General features: G+C 34.9%; 1 protein-coding gene across 1 annotated transcript; it reads right to left on the bottom strand.

Annotated features, from left to right (window-relative positions):
- Positions 1-4684: 4684 nt before the first annotated feature.
- Positions 4685-21467, bottom strand: EIF2S3 (eukaryotic translation initiation factor 2 subunit gamma). The gene is made up of 12 exons (XM_044666822.1): positions 21390-21467; positions 20497-20560; positions 17890-18017; positions 17674-17795; positions 16441-16535; positions 14727-14885; positions 13678-13812; positions 12671-12765; positions 12103-12247; positions 10582-10751; positions 8911-9083; positions 4685-5235 (listed from the first exon to the last, which is right to left on the bottom strand). Exons 1-12 carry the CDS (start codon positions 21456-21458, stop codon positions 5172-5174), a joined length of 1419 nt encoding a protein of 472 aa, XP_044522757.1. The 5' UTR covers positions 21459-21467; the 3' UTR covers positions 4685-5171.
- Between the last annotated feature and the right edge of the window lie 358 nt (positions 21468-21825).

The raw sequence follows: 21825 nt of genomic DNA, 5'->3' as shown, positions 1-21825 counted from the left end.
TACTGTGGTACAATCGAACATAATGGACTTCTCTACTAGCAGCAATGCAAGGATCCAGAGCAAGGACTGGGAGGTCCTGGGTCCAAATCTGGCCTCAGACACTCTATAGCTGTGTAACCACCATTGTCTAGCCCTTACTCTGCACTAATTCTAAGACAGAAGGTAAAGTTTTAAAAAAGAACTGTCATAAAAGAAACTCAAGAAAAGTAGACTGAGACATGTTTTCTCCAAGCAAGGTATCATTTTTAATAGGAGCACTATTTGCCAACAGAATGGGTCTAATGAAAGCCTCAGTTAGTCAAAAGACCAAAAATTGAAGATGCAATTCTTTTTTATATGCACAGAACAAAGAACAGAACAGGAAGGTACAATTGATTGTACAGTTGGCAGCATCATGAGGATGAGGGCTTTACTGAATGCTTTATTGACTTATGGGACCCAGCAGTACTTTAAGGTCATTGATAGTGGACCAAGTACAAGTACAAGTACTCACTGCTCCCAGAAATGAGATAAGACTACTTAAATTGGCCAAGGATAAGCAGGGATGGGACCAGGTCAGCTTATCTGCTCTAAAGGATAATATACAAATGTCTTGGAAGATGAAATTCTGCTATTCACTTCCAGAAAACCTGGGAAATTGGAGTTGGAATGCAAATCGAAATATACTATTTTTCACATTAATTTATTTATGGTTTTATTGGGGGGGGGTTTATGAGTATTCTCTTACAACAATGACAAATATGGAAGTATGTTTTACATGACAATACATGAATGACCCAGATCAAATTGCTTACCATCTCTGAGAACTGAGAGGAAAGGAAGGGAGAGACAATTTGGATTTTTTAATTTGGGAAATTTATGTTAAAAATTGTTATTGGGGCAGCTGGATAGCTCAGTGGATTGAGAGTCAGGCCTAGACGGGAGGTCCTAGGTTCAAATCTGGCCTCAGTCACTTTCCAGATGTGTGACCCCAGGCAAGTCACTTGACCCCTATTGCCCCCCTTACCACTTTTCCACCTAGGAGCCAAGATTTTGAATAGGCAATGTCATATTCAATAGAAATAAATTCTATTTACTTCTTTTCAAAGGTTTACCAGATTACAATATCAGGTGAAATTATGTAAATATACTTGCCTTAGATTTTAATAGCATATTTGAGAAAGTTAGGTTGTCTAAAATAAGTTGAATGGCAGAGGTTAGAGTGGTGACAAATTATTCTATATCAAAATTGAAGGTCCCCAGTGAAGTGCCCCAGGAATCTGTGCTTATTATCAGTGACTTGGATAAAAAAATATTTATAACACTTTCAGATGTCACAAAGCTAAAGACAGGAAGAGTGGGAAAGTTAACATTTGATGACTAATGATACAACTAATGATACAGTACCATACTCTCATCTCCCTTAAGTAATTACTGCCCTTAAGAGTCCAAATTGTATATCTGGACCTGCAAGTAGCAAACTGTATAGTTTGCACTCCACCAACAACCATCCTTGAATTCTTGAAAAAGAGGGAATTGTTCTAAAATGTCTGAAATGGAACGTTTCCTATAAAATGGATAAAAATAGGAAGTTCCTTTAGATCTGCCCACCAGATATGGAGGTCCGCAGAATACCATTTTTTTGGATTCAGTGAATTGAAAATCACATATTCTTCAACAATAAATCTCCTTTAGACACATGGGTTATTATAACATGTTATTTTTTCTTTTCCAAATTTATTTACTTTTGACATTCTTTTTTTTTTTTCATTGTGAATTCCAGTTTCTCTCTCCCAGGCCACTGACATGGCATGCAATGTGCTATCAATAAAAATGTGAAATCATAGATTTCCATAGTAGCCATTTAAAAAAAAAATAAAGCAAGAAAAATAAAATTATGCTTCAATCTGCACTCAGACCCCCTTAGTCCTCTTTCTGGAGGCAAATAACACTTTTCATTCTAAATTCTTTGGAATTGTCTCAAGTCATTGTAATGATCAGAAAGTTATTCACAGTTGATCAGACAATATTGCCGTTACCGTGGATGTTATCCTGATTCTACTCATTTCACTTTGCTCCAGTTCATTTAAGTCTACTGATGTTTTTCTGAAACCATCCTGTGCTCATCATTTCTTATAAGACACTAGTATTCCATTGCATGACTTTTCCCCTCCATTCTAGTGTGTAATCGCTTGAGCTACCATATATTCATTTCAAGAGGAATTTACTGACAATGAAAGAACTGAAATGGGTATGAAGTCAGTGAAGTCTCTCTTCCTAAACTTGAAGAGCCCTTATTCCAGCTACTGCAGTGAGTGGCTATATAAGGCCAAGGACATTGTACTATTTTGTTGTTTATAGTTTTTTATCTTAACTTTTTATGATATTCCATACAATTTGAATCATTGACTTAAACTGATTGCTAATTGTCAAAACCAAATCTTTTTGTCCATCTTGACTTAATACTTTATAAATGGCTAAAGATCATAGAGCTTTTAATTCAGAATTTTGTATTTTTCCCTTTACATTTGTAATAATCACAAGCTCCCTAGAAATCTCCTAAAAAGCAGCCTAGGAGATATATGTACTCAGAACATTCAGACTGAAAAAAAAAACCCACAAATGCCTTTTTTTTTTAACTTTGTAGAGGAAAGCTTGAATACCACAACCCCATACTACCACATATTTTTGGCATTTAACCATTAAATGACTGGAGATTTTTTTAAAACCTCAATTTCCTCCTTTGTTAAAGTGGAGATAATTCTTACCCTACCCTCTCAGGTTAGCTGTGTAGATCAAATAAGAAAATTCATGTGAAAACTTTATAGCTATAAGGCACTATACAAATAACAGCTAATAGCCTAGACAATTGAATAATAATCTAAGCAGGAGAGTGATAGGGCTGGGGACAAATTTTTACAAAATTTTAAAAAGTTTGCAAAAAAGCCTAAAGCAAAGTAATGGATCATATTTAAATAGTGCTTTAGATTACAAGGCACTTTCTCCTCAAATGTCATCAAGTAGGTAGGATTATTTTCATTTTACAGATAAGGAAATTAAGGCTTAAAAAGGTTAATGAGCCTGGGCAAAGCTACTAGTAAGTGGCAAAAATGGGATTCAAACCCAGGTCTATCCTGAATCTTAATAGTGCAACACTTTCCTCACTACACACTAGTAAAACACAGAAAATGTGCTTTTTAAAAATAAGGTCCAAAAAACTATTCTTTCATACCAAAAAGCTTCCCAAAAGTCTTTGTGCAGTTTTAAGCTATTTAAGCTTGGCAGCTTCATAAAGACTTTTGGGAAGCTCTGTATATAAGTATGCTTTACCTGACTCTTGTAAATTGATGATATCAGATGCCATACAGGTAACTTCTTCAAGGATTAAAAGCTCCCAAAGTTGAGTGGACCTCTATTTACTACAAGGTTCTGCTAATTCAACAACGGATATTTTAAAAACATTAATAAACTTCATAAAACACTGCAGTATTTATTATGCAAGAAAAATCACTACATCTTAATATTTTTAATCTAGAGATTGCACTACTAGATATACTCAAATTGCTTAAAATTGAGAAAAAAAACTCATCAGTGCAATTTTGGAGGAGAAAGGGAGAAAGCAGAGAACACTGGATCCAACTGCAATATGCCCCCTTCACTGGATTTGGAATCATTCGGGTTTAAATTCCAGTTCTCCTACTTTAGTACTTTTGGACAAATCACTTAACCTTGCTGGTCTTGTTTCCTTTTCTAATTTCTTCATGAAAGTTTTCCTTTATATCTCTCCTAAACTGGCCACTGCAACTTTAACCAGTTAATTTTGCTTTCTCCTAGTTCTGTTCCAGAGAGCCAACAGAAGTCAATTTAAACTTATCTTCCAAGTAATAATCCTTCCAAAGGAGGGATCCTTTATCATTCCTCACCTCAGAAGTCCCGGATTTCCCACCATGCTCGTGGTGGATGGCTAAGAGATTTGGTGGTTAGATAATTTGAGGCCGGTTAAGGGCCAAGTTAAAGGACCTTTGTGACTAGATAGCACAAATGTCTCTCCTCTACCATGATGCCAACATTTCTTTTGGCATTCAATAATTTTTATCAATATAGAGAATATCTCATTGACTCCCTCCACTGAGGATAGTAAATGATGACTGGGAAACTTGAGATAGTAACCTTTCTTACAGGTGGGAATTATACTCAGGTTTTTCTATCTCCAAAATCAACTATGCAACTCTACATAGCTACTGAAACATAATTAGATAACTTCACATAGATTATATAGAAGAGCCAGAGAAAAATTACTTATAAGGTTTATTACACTGAATCAAAAGAAAGCTAAGAATATTAGAATTTTTGCTACAAAAATCTAATATTTCACTTATTTCAAAGATTTCAATGGAAAGACTCAGCTGGATGCTTTAAAGCTACTAAGGGGGTGGAGATGAGGAAGGTTCTTACCTTGCTAAGCAATATAGTGACCCACTATAAGTAAATGGGAAAAAGTCCTAGAAATCACAGTATTCTGGCTCATATATAGAAACAATATCCTTAAATACATTTTGGACAAGCAGAGGTGTTTCAGTTAATTATAACAGAGCTTCTACTTATTTTTAAAAGGGAATTTTGCTTTAAAGTAATTTTATCTCTAATATAACTATTCCATATACACTGTCAGAGAAAAAAACAAAAATAATGGTGCAAAATAATACCTGGTCTTCAAAACAAGTTTTATTTCTTTTAAGCATTTTACTGTCTAAACAATTTTTGAGGCCTGGGCTATTCAAAGGAACAATGAAAAAATAAGAAAAACTTTATTTCAAACAGTTTTGTTAAATGTATGACAATAAAGCTGTTTTGACTGTTGTAAACATATCTTAATTTCAAACCTGCATTGTTTATTAATTTCAAACCTGCACTGATGTATAAATTAGACATGTAGTATGAGAATGATTAATTTCTGCTAAAATGTGGAACAAATCCACCATTATGCCAATTTTTACACTTATTGCAGACACTGACTAGTATTTTAATACCAGAGGTTAAATTTTCATCACAAGAAATGAGAAAACTAACCAGCGTTTACTAAATGTAATGAGCTGAAAAATTAATTCCCCATTATTGCTCTGAAAATATACCCCTAGATTTAAATGGAATCTTTCTCTTCAGCCAAAGTTAGGCATTCAAGTGGTAGTTCTTTAATCATCATCTACCGTTGGCTTGATTGTAACTCCTCTTCTTATCTGACCCCAGCCAATCAAACTGCAAAATGAAAATATAGCATTAAACAATAATGAAACCATTTCTATCATACAATCAATATTTAAATACCAGGCCACCTAAGTGCCTATGCCCATCACAATTAGTTCTATATAGGAACCATCTCTGCAAACTTGAGGACAAAGATCATTTTGGAAGGATAAAAATAATTTTCTGAAGAATATTAACTCTTATGTCCACAATAAATTATTAAAGGGTAAAAAATATAGAAGGTAAATAAGGAAACACAATCATAGGCTGTAATATTAACAGTTATATAGCTCTTTAAAATTTGCAAAGTGCTTGAAGGTACACACAGTAGAGATGTAGTTTAAGAAAAGTAACAACTTTTCTCACTTGACTCACAAATTAAAGTCAGTGTCTAAAAAAATTTTTTGCAAAGTGCTTAATATGTCAAATCAAGCTTTTACTATGTACCAGGCATGTTAAGAACTGTGACTATCAAAAAGCAAAACAAATCAAACCAAAAAAAACCCCAAAATTCTAAGTTTAGGTCTTCAAGAAGTTTTTATCTTAAGGAGCCAGACATTACTTATATACACAAAGATACAAAGTAGACAGAAGACAATCTTAAAAGAAGGCTATATAATAGCTGTAAATACTGGGAAAAGGCCTCCTGTAGAAGGTGTCAAAGAAAAGCAATGTTAAGGACTATTGTCTCTTCTGTAATCTAACTAGTCCTGTATGGTGCAGTATGGAAATCATTGGTCTGACTAGAATCAGAAGATATTCTATTTAAGCCTCAACTTTTGCAACCATAAAATTGGGATAAATCTTATACTACCACAAAGGATTGTTACTAGTATCAACAAATACATTAGCATATAGTGAGAAAATATGCCGTATTTACTTTTTAAAACATCAACAAACAAGATCACTTCTACATACAAAGTATAATATGCAAAACCACAAAATTATCAGACATTAAAAAATTTTAATGTTAAGTTTCAAAAAAATCTCAATTATCTATTTTCCTTTAAATTTCCTTCTGTTCTTTATTTTATGTATTATTCTTAAGAATGTTTCATTGATTCTCTTTTCTTAGATGGGAAGGAGGGGAAAATAACTTAACAAGCACCTCCCCCCCACCCATTAAAAAAGGCCATCTCTTAGCAAATAAAAGACACTGGCCATGTCATACAATATTATTTAATGAATTCTATCTAGTGAGAAAATGATCCACTGCAAAAAAGGGACTTATGCACTCTCTAATAAACTTAAGTATAATCAAATAAAAAGAAAAGTATAGTGATTTCAAGCCATACCACAAAAAGGATTACTTTCTTATTTAAAAAAGAAAAATTCTGACTCATTTTTGAAGTTAAATTTGACTCAATAGTTGAATTCCTACTATGCCTCAAGAGATGTGTGGATTTATATTTAATAATAAATACATCCCCTGCTATGAAGATTTTTAACAGTTAAAATGAAAGTTGGCATATGAAGAGATTGATGTGGACTAGTGAGGAAAACCAAGCTGTAAATGAACAGGGCATTAGAAACTTTTATCTCTTATAAAGATGATTTCTCATTCCGAATCTCTAGCCCAAACTTTTTTCCCAAAGTACAGACTGGGGACTGTGAATTAAGTCCAGGGCACCTTCCTACCTGATGTCCCAAACCTAGCTTATTTTTTCCAAAAATTCTACTTTTCCTGCCTTTCATTATTAGTTACATAGCTTCCCACATTCAAAACTACAGTATTTGATTTGTTCCTATCACCCCAGCTTACTGTGTCTTATTAATTCTGTTGGAAATACTGCTAGCATTCATCTCTACCCTTCAATTCCTACTGCTACCACTGGGCACACTCATTACCAACTTCACTAAACAATAATAAGTCTTCTGAGAGGCCCCTGTCTCCAAAGCATTCTTAATACTACTCCCATATTTGTCTTTCTTAGGAATAGATCTGGTTAGTTTTCCAATGTTCAAAATCTTCAGTGTTCCTTATCACATAAGTCAAGTTCTAATTCTTGTTTGGCACTAAAAGTCATATGTGATTAGTACTCCCCTATTTTTCTAGTCATACTTCATGTTCCATGTGCACTATGCTCTGGTCAAATACTATCAGATTCACTGCCCCCATACATTCCTCCAAAGTAAAACAAGAGGACTAACTAAATAATTTCTGTAGAGGTTTCTTCTGTGTATAAATCTCAATCACTTTATGTATGTGCTATACTTTGCTTTTGCTTTTATTCAGGTTGTTCTTATGCCTGAAATGCCACTCCTCCTCATTTTCCATTACTGAATTTCAGCTCAACCTTTAAAACAAATAAAATATTAACTCCTTCTGAAACCTTTCTTTGATCTCAAATTTAACTTAGAAGTGTATATTCCTGAAAAAACTGCTTAAACTCTTTCACCTCCAAAATGAGTGGGTTGGCGTCAAAGGTCTCTTCTCACTCCAAAATCTTACAATCGTCTCTTTTTCATATATTATTTATTACAAATGTATTACAAAGGGGGCAGCTGGGTAGCTCAGTGGATTGAGAGCCAGGCCTAGAGACGGGAGGTCCTAGGTTCAAATCCGGCCTCAGACACTTCCCAGCTGTGTAACCCTGGGCAAGTCACTTGACCCCCACTGCCTACCCTTACCACTCTTCCACTTATAAGTAAATACACAGAAGTTAAGGGTTTAAAAAAAATGTATTACAAAGCCCCATGAGGGAAAGGACTATGTTAGCTAAGCTTGTATCTCATCTAGGACCAAAAAATGTTATACACAAAAGACATTTACTATTGAAATGAAATAGGATAGAAGGATGGTCACTCTGTGCAAGAGTATGAAAAAGTAAGTCACAATTCATAAGAACATATAAGATTGGCAATGAGTAGGGACAAAGCTTGGAAATTGATCACATAAAGAGGACATAAAGGTGGCTCTAGAAATTAAGGGAGGGGGGTGTAGCTACAAGCTTGGAGTCAGGAAAACTCATTTTCAGTTCAAACCTGGCCTCAGATTCTTACTAGCTATGTGACCCTGGGTAAATCACTTAATCTTGTCTGCCTCATTTTCCTCATTTGTAAAATGAGCTAGAGAAGGAAATGGCAAACCACATTATCTTTGCCAAGAAAATCCATGGGGCCACAGAGTCAGATACAACTGAAACTGGGTGAGGGGAAATAGGGATAGGATGGTACTCCCTTCCTCTCTCTCTCCCAAAAAGGGTCACTGAGGCATCTTAAAAAAAAATTTTTAATGAAAAGAATAGAAGGAGGGCTAGGCAATAAGGGCAGATTTGGAAGTTATAGCTTGGTCTTATTATATTCTTCATAGAAAAACAAGCTTCTGTATAATGGAGACCTAGAGTTTCAAGTATGAATCTTTTTTTCTGACCTACTATATTCTATTTGTTATATGTTAAATTCAGAATAAAAATTAAACAAGAAAAAAAATTTTAATGACTCAAGATCTTGAAGATATGTGGTAAAAAAAATTGTGCTTCTCCTGACAGAATAAGTTAGGAAACTAGTTTGGGAAAGATCTGGATTTGGGAACAAGTTTATAGTAATGATATACCCAATAGGTGACAGGTTATAAAGGTTAAAATCTAAGTAAGATCAAATGTAGAGATTTGAATAGAGGTGATAGGGAAAGAAAGGACAAGCTCCACCAAGAATTGTCCTATGCACTTATCCTTAGTGACTTACCGCCAATGTTTCTCAACTCTTCGACTAAGGGCAATTTTTTCTCCGATTTCTGTGCAGACAGGGTTAGTAAGAACAATTTTGCCTAAATCAGCCTTTACTGCACTGACTCTTCCTCCAGTAGACAAGGAGCCTATGTTCACCATGAGCACTTCATTCTTGGACAATTTTTGCACCTAGAGTAAGGAGAGAATCAAGAGGGACAAGGGAACTAAGAAAATGCTTCTTAAAGTAGGTTAGTAATTATTATAGACAGAATTTAGTTACACTTCATTTTGAGGAATTACCTAATTTTTTTTTGTCCTGGAATTAATTCTCAAAGTTACTGTTTGACATAAATGATAATCAAGTCTTGGAAAGCTTTGTTGCATATTTTTCATTATAATGACATCTAACCTGTAAATATTTAAAACTGCCAATTGTGTCGGCCAATGTGACCTGATCCTTCCATTAAGATACTATGAAATTTAGTCTCATGATCTACCTCCTTTCAGAACTAGAAGAGGACAGATAATGGGCAACAAGACTGACACCAGAAAAAAATATCATTTAATAAACTTAATGGTTCAAAAAGGCAGTGTTCCTTAACATTGCTTCTAAATTTAAGTTTCCTGTAAATTCATTTTTCTTCACCAATACAGGCAAACAGAAGATTACAGAAATATGTAACTTAGGTACAATGTGTAGGGGGTACAGGAAGACAATTTTCTGATGAACGACTTGAGACATAACACCAGGAGACTGCTGGGGGAGGGAGAGGGGAATACAGAGGACTGCAACATGTTTAAAGCCTCTTTGGCTGAGTTATAAGGTTAGTTTTGCCTCTAAAAATATAACCATCTGTCTCAAATCTTTGCTTGTTTTCCTGACCTTGTCACTTATGCGTGGGGATTGTGGGAATTAGGACAGCAAATGGGTAATCTTGGGATTTGGATGAACTATACACTGACTCATCTTTTTGATTCCATTCTGGAACTAGCAGTTTCCTTTCTATTCCATTATGCACCTAGTCTAAATTCTGTCTGGTGAGGCAAGTTTATTTAGTTGGGAAGAAACTTTATTGCATTATTTGACCCTAGCCCTGCACAGCTAGGAAAGTAGACCATCTGTATCTGCTATTTAAAGATCCTTAGCCAAGGACCTAGGTTATGTTGATCAGAAATGCAATCAGATTCAAGATCAATATAAGGAGTTTTCTCATAATTGTACATCTGAAGCAACCATATGAAAAATGGTCCCATATAAATTAACCAGTTATTGTTTACATGCTCCTTTGATTATCTATAGATACTTGGGGATGAATGGGACACCTCTTTTCCTGAATTATTGGAAGCACCATTTGTTGGGAAAACTTGGAAAGTGCCTAATCTTCCCTTCAATTAGAAATCATGTTATATGTCATGTTTCCTTTTAATTAATTGATTTTATCTTATTGTTTTTAATGTATAAAAGTCTGTCTCCCCCTGTAATCAGAGTCCAGCCTTAAGCCGAAGAAGGGGCCTGCATCCCTATTTGTTGGGCAATTGGAATGCATTGCTTAATAAATATGCTCAAACAATCGAACCTTTGTTTCTCAGTCACTTCATCTTTTCCTATTTACATTTATTAAACTAACAGCACTAAAATTTTTTTAAAGACGTTTCACAAAAAACTTGCTTGTTTTGCAACACTTACTTTTGCTGCTTTTTTGTCTCCTTCGGTACGCACTCCTAAAAGTCTTCTAAGCAGGAAATAGGAAATTTCCAATTCTGTGAAGATTTCAGGCAATGCTCCAACTGCACCAAGAACCTGTCCCACCATTCTGTCAGCTCGGCACAAAGTTGGATCAATTTTTGTTCCAACCCCTAAGGCAAGATGAAATAATTATGTAATGTTTATATTTAAAGTCTTAAAATAGTTGCAAAATAGTACAGATTGTAACAAACTCAGTGCAACAAATCTGCATCTCTATAACAGCTTTCTTCAAAAAGGTAGAAGTAAGGGGAAGCTAGGTGGCTCAGGAGAGATCCTAGGTTCAAATGTGGCCATAGATACCCCCCCTAGCTGTGTGACTGAGCAAGACACTTGGCCTCCATTGCCTAGCCCTTACTGCTCTTCTACCTTAAAACCAGTACATAGTATTGGTTCTAAGACAAAAGGTAAGGGCTAAAAAAATTAGTTTGCAATATTTCCATTTATACACACACATATATATGGCATGGCTAGAGAAAAATAGTTATTTATCAAATGTTGATAATTATGAAAAAAGGAAAATAGAAATGAACTCCATAGCTGAAAATCTCATATAGGCAAAGGAATTACTTCTCCCTCACTAAAGAACTCCTACCAAAAACAAAAAACAAAACTCCAAAACAATGTTTGGAAATACTAAATTCAGTAGGTTGAAATCAACAAAACCTTTCTCCCTTGTAAAGACAGAGTTGTATGTGTCTCTAAGAACTCATCCAAGTCTAAATCTATGCTTATCACTACTTTTACATTCTTCCATCAATATCAGCGGTATTTTTGTGCCCCAGCAGGCAAATGGTAAAAGTCCAGATAGGCTAGAAATCCTATTATCAATATTTGAAACAATCAGGAAATAACATGGTATTTTCTCTTCTACCAATGCTCCCATCTATCATTCCAGTGCAAATACAACACAAACTAGTTGACACATTTAAGTACTTGCCACATATAATCTATATGCAGATTTTTTAAAAAGAAAAATAAATGTGATTAAATGCTGCTAATTTTACTGTTCCAAATATAAGATTTACATCTCAGAGCTAAACAGAATAATCCATACTAAGATTTCTCAACTTTTCTTTTCAAAGTTTTTTTTAAAAAATAATGATCGGGGCAGCTAGGTAGCTCAGTGGATTGAGAGTCAGGCCTAGAGATGGGAGGTCCTAGGTTCAAATCCGGCCTCAAGACACTTCCCAGCTGCGTGACCCCCATTGCCCACCCTCACCACTCTTCCACCTAGGAGCCAATACACAGAAGTTAAGGATTAAAAAAAAAAAAGATCAGCTGAATTAACTTTCTATGACACTTTAAGAGTGAGAGGGTACTACTCTAATACTAAAAATGAAGATTTTAAAATTTAAAGGTTCCCCTTCCATAAAGGTTACTGTATTTCTGCTTTGTTTCATTAGGAATCTAATAATTTTCAAATAGAGGTATTTTGATTAAACAGAAAAAAAAAATTCTTACCAATAAGGCCTCCAGGAGCAGCATACTGCAGGTCATTATGCTCTGCAAAAAGTGATACAATTTTGGAAAAGATTGGCTTACACATGAGTTTCCCTTCACTATCTTTAGAGACAATGCCAGGCCTGACCTCCAACTCCTGCCCCACCTAGAAATAAGTAAATAAGTTCATGAGAAGCAAGTAGTAACATCTAGACCATCACAACCTTAAGGAGTTTGCTATAACCTATGATTTGTTAAAACCTGGTAAGAGTTGGAGATAGAAATATGCTCAAAAATCACAACCAATAACACGTATTAATCAAGCACCAAATATATGCCAAATACTGAATTAGATGTCATGGGATCACAAAGGAGGAATACATAGTCTCTACCCAAATTGAGCTTACATTTTAGACAGGGAAGATAAGGCAATTAATAAAGAGCACATATCTAACAATTCATGATATTATGATACCAAGTTTATTTTTTATATTTATAGCCTTTTCTGACCTTTCCTTTGAGCAAAATAGGGGGAAAAAGAGAGTAGGATTATGTTTTAATAAGTTGGATTTTCTTCTTAAAAGATTACCTTTAATACTCCTTTGAGAATACTACCACCAGCCACACCACCCTTAAGGTCATCAACTTCACAACCAGGCTTGTTGACGTCAAAAGACCGAATAACTAAAAAAGGACATAGAGTCACTAAGAACCAATTGTGCTATTTCAAGACTTTCAGCAATTTATCAAATTAACTTTTTAAAAATTATGGAGATCTGGCAATACACAGCATTAGATACATTTTTCATAGTTGTTAACTAATAGATTCAAGGGAGGAAAAAAAATCAAAGAATAGATGTCATGGATTTCAGTTTAAGTATGGCATTTAAAAAATTTAAAACCATGGGGAAAGTGAGATAAAAGCCTTTCTTGATGGTTTGTTTAGAAGTTCTAAAACATTACCCCTGTATTAGATACACCTCATTCCCCCATAATATTGTCCAGACATTTTTCAGAATTTGGTCATATAAGAATACTTGATAATAAATTCTAAAAGCTTTCTATTTACTATTGTACACTTCCGTTCTGCTTTGAAGAATTCAACTCTAACACTCTTAAAATTGGATTATATATCTCCATTATTTTATTATAAGTTCCAATTACCTTGTATATACTATTTCATTTATCTTCACAAGATCTACTCAAAAAAAACTATATTCCTAAGTCAATCCATATGGAGATATTACCACTGAAATCCTACTTAGATGATGATCATGGTGTGGTGACCATAAATTTCCAAAGGCTATACTCAAGGGCTTACTCAAATGTAAATACCCTGAAAGTGTGAACCTTAGGTTTGAGATTTTATTTCTGGCATCTGAGGATCAGCCTCATAAATTTGGTCTCATTAGAGGTCTGGCCCAAGTGATGAATTCTAAGGGGCCATAACAATTAAGTATATGAAGAAGGTTGCAATTTTATCAGCAAAAAATATTCACATATATGGTAACATAGATCCTTGAAGGTAGCGTATGAAGAGATATAGATAGAAAAGAAGTGTCAAAAGAAATGCATGTCATCAACTTATAAACTTACCAATAAGTCTGGGTTCTGAAGTAAAGTCTCTTGGGGGTACTGGAATTTTCTTTACTATGTATTCACAAACAACTTCAATATTATACTTCAGCTGAGCAGAAATTGGAATAATAGGAGCTCCCTCTGCAACTGTACCTGTTCCAATGAAAAATGGAAAGCTTCAAAATTTGGCTTTATAGAAACGACACTATTAGATACTTGTTTCATATGACATCTAAGAGCACTAAAAAGATATTTAAACAGCCTTACACAAATTTTGGCTGAGCATAGGTATAATTTTACTTTGAAAAGTTAGAAATTTCTTTCAAAAGAAATTGTAAATATATTTTAATATTTCTACAAAGTAGACAAAATGACTACTAGGGAAGCTACACCATAACTGGCTAAGTTCTAGTCTATGTAATTAATTTTGTAATAAGAGTTAAAACAAAATTATAGACTCTTGACTAATCAAAAGGTTACCTCAAATGATGTGTTTGACTTGTAATATAAGTATGCCAAACAAGTCTTTCAAGTACTATACCTTCTCTCTTATGACCCAACTGAGCTTACAGCATGTAATTCATTCTAGTTTTCTCTGAAGTTTAAGTAGGGGAAAACAAAAATGCTTAAGATTAGCAGCAACTTTCCCCATCATTAAAGTAAGAAAAACTAAATAAATTATTAGTCACAGGATCGTAGATATTAAAGTTAAAGGGAATTTAGAAAACTCCAAGCAATAGAGGTCTGAGGTTCAAAACTATGCCTTCAAACACCAAATTCAGTGTTTTCCACTGCACCTTGCTCTCTGCCAAATTAGCTTAATTCTCTTCCCATGAGCATTGGATACTTAATACTTGAGCACAGCAAATTTTAGAAAAACATGCTTAGTGTCACTTATTAAAGTGACAAAAGGATTAGATCCAGAAATGGGTGCCTGGATTTATAGCTCTGTTTAGGTTTGGCTATCTTTATTAAAAACTCATTTAATACTTTGAAGGATTTATATTGCAGGGAACTTTTAGTATACAATTCTTAACAATCACTTACTAGTTATTACAGCTACTTACCTTGTACAAATGCAAGGATTTGTTCATATTGTTCCTTAGCCTGACTTTCCTTCACCAAATCAATCTTATTCTGTAGAATCAGAATGTGCTTTAATTTCATGATTTCAATGGCTGCTAGATGCTCAGAAGTCTGAGGTTGAGGACAAGACTCATTGCCAGCTACATGAAGAAGAGAAAGAAAAGATCAGTATGAATATATAAGGTGGTAAGCATTTATCCAACAATCTTTTCTAAATACTCATTTAAAAATTACTTTCTGACAGTACACATAAAATTTAAACACTTCACACCTCTTCTTTCAACAGATTTTACTCTTATTCTAGCATATAATGCTTTAAATATACAAACTCAACATCCAATTTTATTGTCAGAAGGGTAAAAAAACTCTAAGACAAAAAAACAACCAAAAAACCCACTTCACTCAAAATATCCTAGCTACTTCTCAATAACCAAGGGAAACAATCAGATATGAAAAACAAACAGGTACTTCTAAATATCAATAGATATTAGATAAAGTACTGACAAGTCCCCCTCATTAATTTAACATTGTGTTTCAGTTTTCCAAGAGAAAATCTGAGATTATTCAATTACTTGAGTACTTCATAATTTTTCTGTAAGTAAAAATTCTCAAATTATCATTGCTAGGTGAAGGTAATGTTCCTGATTCATCATGTGGTTTATCTCTTCCTTACCACTTCAACCTTTCTGAGAGTGGTGCTCAGTTGCCTTGAACTATCCAGGCTTTGTTTCCTTTATGACCAAAAGTCACAGAATTTCTCTCTATGGATAGATAAGTGCATACAAAAATACTCCCAACACAGGCTTCTTTGACACAACCATAATAAACTTAAAGATTTTTTTAGATTTTCAACACTACATACAATCTGCAGTGAAGCAAAAGTAGTGAGTGTTTATTGGAAATTCCAATAATTTATGAGATGTTTCAAAGTAACTTTTTGAACAAGTAAATTTATCCCTCTCTAATTTTTCAGTAAAAGATGAAATTTAAAGTTAACTCAGATGTTTAAATTAAATTCTTTTTTTAACAAGTTATCTTTCATGCCCTATTACTTTGAAGACACAACTCAGATGCCATTTCCTATTAGGCCTTTTTTTTTTTGCTGTTGTTTGGCCTTCATTTTTTAAAAATTAAGTTCATTTATTTAACTAATTTAGAGTATTTTTCCATGGTTACATGATTCATGTTCTTTTCCTTCCCTCCGCCTACCCCTTTCCCATAGCCAACAAGGAATTCCACTGGGTTTTACATGTGTCATTGATCAAGACCCTATAGGCCTTTTCTAATTCCTTCCTCCATTATTAGCATTCTCCTACTCCCCCAAAACTATGTCTATATTCTGTACTTAGTTGTATCTATATTGTTTCCCTCAACAGACTATATAGAATGCAATAAATAACCTTGAGGGAAAGGACGATTTTGCTTTTATTTTGTTATATTTAATGCAATGCCTGGCATGTAACAAAAATTCAATAAATGCTTCTTGAATTCAGTTGCTATAATAGATGTGACCCAATGACCCTACAATAAATACTGTCACTTATTTGTGATACCAAGAGATATGTGGTTAATGGCATGATTATTCTCCTCAATAGCAAATTTCAGTAAGAGGTTAGTTATATTCTTAATAGCCTATGTTTATCTTAATATTGCAAATGGAATTTTCATATATTTAACTTTTGATGCCCTATTTACCTATTAATAACAGAGCTGCATCCATGACTGCTGCACCGTTCAGCATAGTAGCCATCAAAATATCGTGACCAGGACAATCCACAAAGGAGACATGTCTAATAATTAGAGGAAAAAAATAAATATCAGGCAACTAGTTTATAATTAGAACATGTAACATGTAATAAAGACACAATTTTATCAAGGTTAAATTACTTATAAAGTACATTATTTACATTATAGCAAAACAGACTTTCAAAAACTTCTCAAACAAAACAAAAGCAAATCTCATAGATGAAGAAATTGAGGGTTAGAAAGATTAAATAATTTGCTCAGTCTCACAACTAGTAACCAGTGTAGTGAAGGCTGGAACTGGTCATCTGACTCCAAAACCAGGGCTCTTCCCAAACATATCACTTTAGTCCTTTCAATAGGCATACTGAAAACTAAAAAGCATAATGAAACACGTTTCCTAATCTGTAAAATGATGGGGGCTAGAATAGATAATCTGATTTCTAATCTATTTTTCCAACTCTACCGACTTTTCTCCCCCTTAATTTTATTGTCTATATTTCTACAAATTTTCTCTATTAACAATTCAGAACAAACAAAAACCCCATAAAATTTTCATCAGCAGAGTGGCTGCTCACAAATCTCTATGACACCTCTTATGCTACTAAATAAGCAAGCTATGGCAAGCAACCACCTAGAAAGCTTTTAATGCCCAATATAAACAAGGTGAAACATTGTAAAGTAGGTTATTGCCCAATTTCCTTTTGAGACACTCAAAAATTAAAATAGTCCCAAACTTACTTAAGCATCACCAGTACATCTTGTAGAAACTTAAAAATATTCAGAAGATAGGGGCATCGAAAAGCTGGTGAAAAGAGAATATTAAAAAAAACAAACACAGAATCCTTTTTTCTTTTTCTGAAACTCACTTTCATTAAGAGCAACTTTACAATTACTGGGGGAAAGATCAATAAGACATTAAGCCAACACTTTTTAAATGACCTTTTACATCCATGTACTCAATAACTATTCTAAACTGCTACATCTATGGGCCAAAGCATATATTTATTGCAAGTGTCTGGGATCCCAATATTTTCAGAGACATAATTTTATCTTCATCAATATATGACTTCAGATGGCTGTTATATATCACTGTCAAACTTTCCAGCTTTTTTTAATGACATAAAAGATAACAGGGCACGAAATATAAAGAAAATATAAAGAAAAAAAAAACAGATCAGTCACCTGACTAATTTGAAGTTTCCTTTAGTTCCTGGAATGTCTGTAGGAAATTCATCAGGTGTGCTACTTCCACAAGATCTGTAACATTCTGGCCGAGAACAACTTGGGTCATCAAGTTTGTAAATCTAAAATTTCAATGAAAAAGGTCTTAAAGATGACCATTTATATACATCTTGAACCCAGGCAATTTTTTTCTCTTTCCAACATTAAACAACTAACCTTAGCATTAGCATATCCCAATTTAATGGTAATATTTCTTTCCAGCTCATTTTTGAATCGGACAGTGTGAACTCCAGAAATAGCTTTTACTACTGTTGACTTTCCGTGTGCTACATGACCAATTGTACCTACAATCAAACACAAAAAATCAAATGAGAACCAGTTAAACAAAAGTATTACTTTATAAACTGTATTAGAGACTGGTCAAGTCTAAAGTGTAGTAGTAGTACCACAATCAAAATTTCATACTCCATATCTTACAATCAAAGTTTTGTTCTAGAATAACAAAATATGTGAGTAAATTATTCTTCCAATGAACTGACTGCTGAAAATTATCTGCTTCATCCTGATCAAAGAATAACATAAAAAAGACACAGCTTTCAGGATGTTTGCCACAAAAATGACTAAGTACACTTAAAATCATGAAGCACATCTGGAACATTTTTTACACCTCTGTAAATAAGCACTCGAAATACCTGGACAAGCTTAGACAAGTTACTTAACAACTGAGTCTTAATCTAGGATTGGACAAAAAAATGTCTAAGATTCATTTCAGCACTAAATCTGATAGTGAACCATACTCCAAGCAATATTACTAAATACTGCTTAACAATAAACAACACTAAGTAAACATCATAGTTTTAAAAAGTAACTACAGAAATGTGAAACTATATAAAAAGTCCTAAAGACAAGAAGAGCTTGTAAATAAATTGTACTCAATAAGTGATTCTTTACTTGGTTTTTCTGACATTTCAAAAGAATTATTGAGTGGGAAAATTCTTATATTGAAGACCTACTAGTATATAACTTTTTCTATTCAATCTAAAATCACAGACAATTTTATAAGTAGGAATACTGAGCTCCAGAGAGAGGTGAATTATTTAAAGTTACACAATCACAATTACAGATCTGAGATGAGAACCTAGGTTTCTCAACTTCAAGTTTAGTATTCTTTACATTATGTTGTCTCTCCTGTTCTTTGGAAGAGACTAGGATTTTTTGAAGGGAAGGGAAGAAAGGTGGTTCTGTTAAAAAAAAAAAATAGTGGTCAGATGAAGACAGAATGCAGAGAACAAGCCAGCCACTGTCAGAAAATCCTTTTCCAGGCTCACAATACAAGTTCAAAGCTTGTACAATATTTCTGATATGCTGTAAAAAATTTTTTTGAATTAACCTTTCACTAAATTTACTTAAATAAAGCTACCTATATAGTTTAAGAGCACTTTTTCCCTCCAATTCTGAAGTGTGTTCATACCATGTGAAAATACTTGTTAACTATGATCCTTAGGTTTGAAGTTACATTACATCAACTTAGAAATTACAAGATACCATGCCTATCTTGGTGTAAATCCTCCAACTTTTTACTTCTATAAAATAAGAATATTAACTATAATACTGCTTCTGAAAAGGTTGTCACAAAGATGAAATGAGATATATGAAGCACCTTGAAAATTTTAAAGCACCATATAAATATCAACTATTATTATATGTACAAATATTGATATTAGAAGCATTGAATTCACTCAACAAATATGTTCCTATTTAGCATGGAATAAAAACTATCCAATTTACGTTTTACAGCTTATGCTTATTTACTGACTGTACTTACCTTATTTCTCTTGTTTGCTTTTTCACATTATAAACATTACTCTTTCATGAACTCCATGGTCTACTTAAAGTGTTCTTCCCATTCCTCACAAATGACATTCTATCTCCCATCTCTGCCAGGGACATACTCAACTCTCTCCTTATTCTACTTCTTATCCTTAATTTCATTCAAAGTTCAGCTCCAGTGATACTTCCTATATAACACCTTTTCTGATCCTCCCACCTGGTAGGTAGTTCCTTTCACTGAAAATTACCTTTTATTAATTTTGTATGCATTTATATGTGTACATGTTGCTTCCCAATGTAAGCTTCTTGAGGGTCTGGACAATTTCAATCTGTTGTTCTATCTCTGGTATTCAGGACAGTGCTTTGATAGTAGCAGGGTCTTTGATAAATGCTTTCTGGTTGCATGATTAATACTCTAAATAATATTGTGATGAAGTAGCAAGGTAACTATTAAAGCTTCTTTCTCTAAATACCCTCTGGAGTCAGAATAGCACTAATGTAAAACACAATATAGTATTGTTAACTTTTGTTGGGTTTGACTTATTTCTCTAACTACAACCTCCCTGTATTCAGAAATTCCTTTCAACATTCACCAATGTTTTTTAGTATGTGCAAGCTCTGTGAGAAGTGTTCAGAGAAAGGTTAGAGAGATTATGGCCTGTGGAGAATTTATAGTATAGTAAGGAAATGAGATAATTGCACATATATTACTGACTTTTTTTAAGTCATGCTATTCAATTGTCAAAACCTTTTTCTATATGTAACTAAAAAACCTTTTTAAAAGTCATGTTGTTACTTATTTCTTTGCATCTACCATAGGCACAGGATTAGTGCTCCTTAATTACCTGTCCATAAGTGGTCATTTGACTGAAAAGGAAACCGCAGTTTAGAGAGCTTAAGTGACTTGTACAAGATCATAATACATCTTAGCCAAGGATAGAATCTAGATCTCCTGACTCCACGAGCACTCTTTTAACAATTACTAAATCTCACCTATATTGATCGTGGCTTGTCTGCTGATAACTTCATGTGAAAGCGGAGTCAACTTGGTAACATCCTATAAGAAAGCACATTACAATTTAGTCAATTTGTAAAATGCCACTTAACAAAAGTGAACTGTCAATACCCACTCCCTCTCTCAGGCTTCTTTCAAACCCCAGCTAAAAATCTCACCTTCTCCAGGAAGCCTTTTCCTGATCCCTCTTAACTGTAGTCTCATATCTTTTTGTAATTTCCAATTTGTCTTCTCTATTAAATAGCTGTTTTTATATCGTCTATAACCTGTTAGACCTTGAGCTCCTGAGATCAAGCCCTTTCTTTTACCTTCCTTTGTCTCCCCAGCACTTAGCACAAGCCTGGCACATGGAAGATACTTAATAAATGGTTATCGACTGTCACTTCCCATCTTTCCGAAATGCTCCTAACTTGCTCTCCCAAAACACATTTCCATATCAAAACTGCTTGTTGCAAAGTTCCAAGAGCCCTTTACCTTTTAGCAAGTGGAATTATAACTGAGACTCAACTCAGAACGGGGTATTGGAGGGAACACCAGATTCTCCCCAGCCATCCCGCACGCTCCCCATCCTCAGCCCCAGGAACTACTCAGATGCAGCCTGTGCAGGCGGAGGGCTGTCGGAAATGCGCACACACCCGGGGATCCCCCAGCTTCGCCAGGCCTCCATCCCCTCCCGACTTTCCGCCGGCCTGGCGCAAGCGCAGGTCCGGAGAGCCGGCACCCGGGCTGCCCCCTGGCCGAGCGAGCGCCGCCTCGCCCCAATTCCGCCGCTTTGCACTTCGGCCCCGCTCGCCTCCCCACGGGCACACACTCTTTGGGTGTCCCCCAAATCCAGAATTGCACCAGCGCTCGGGTCAGGGAGCGGACTCACCAAGGTGGTCAAATCCTGGCGAGATAGATGTGGCTGCCCCAGAGTCACTCCCGGCTCGTCGCCCGCCATCTTGCTCAAAAAGGAAGTAGGTTGGCCCAGGGGCCGCCTGACTGAGCGCAAGCCCCTTTATATCAAGAGCTGGCAAGACCGCAAAACTGGACGAAGACAAAATCGTCTCCATTCAAAGTTTTTCTGGCTTCGAGTCCAGCACTTCTGGGTAGCTTACCAAGGACAGCGCAGTGACTATCAACTCTGGCTTCTCGTAGCTCTCAGAGACATTTGAGCAGGCAAATCTTTGGGTAACCCTAGCAAAGGCCCCAGAGAGACGGAAGGTGATGAAACCAGGCGCGCGTGTCTGCTAGGGGCGAAAACAATTTCCGCTTCCGGCGTGAATTGCCGGATCCGGTTTCCTGAACGTGGAATTTTAGTAAAGGGC

This window comes from Gracilinanus agilis, chromosome 3 (assembly GCF_016433145.1).
Source record: "Gracilinanus agilis isolate LMUSP501 chromosome 3, AgileGrace, whole genome shotgun sequence".
NCBI classification, from domain to species: domain Eukaryota; kingdom Metazoa; phylum Chordata; class Mammalia; order Didelphimorphia; family Didelphidae; genus Gracilinanus; species Gracilinanus agilis.
Note: the sequence above shows the minus strand (reverse complement) of the source record. Positions and strands in the feature narration are given on the sequence as shown.

Coding starts and splice junctions, on each gene's coding strand:
- EIF2S3 (XM_044666822.1), bottom strand. CDS start 21,458: ATGGCGGGCGACGAGCCGGGAGTGACTCTGGGGCAGCCACATCTATCT. Junction 20,561..21,389: donor GCCAGGATTTGACCACCTTG/GTGAGTCCGCTC, acceptor GCTTTCTTATAG/GATGTTACCAAGTTGACTCC. Junction 17,796..17,889: donor TGGGATATGCTAATGCTAAG/GTTAGTTGTTTA, acceptor TTGAAATTTTAG/ATTTACAAACTTGATGACCC.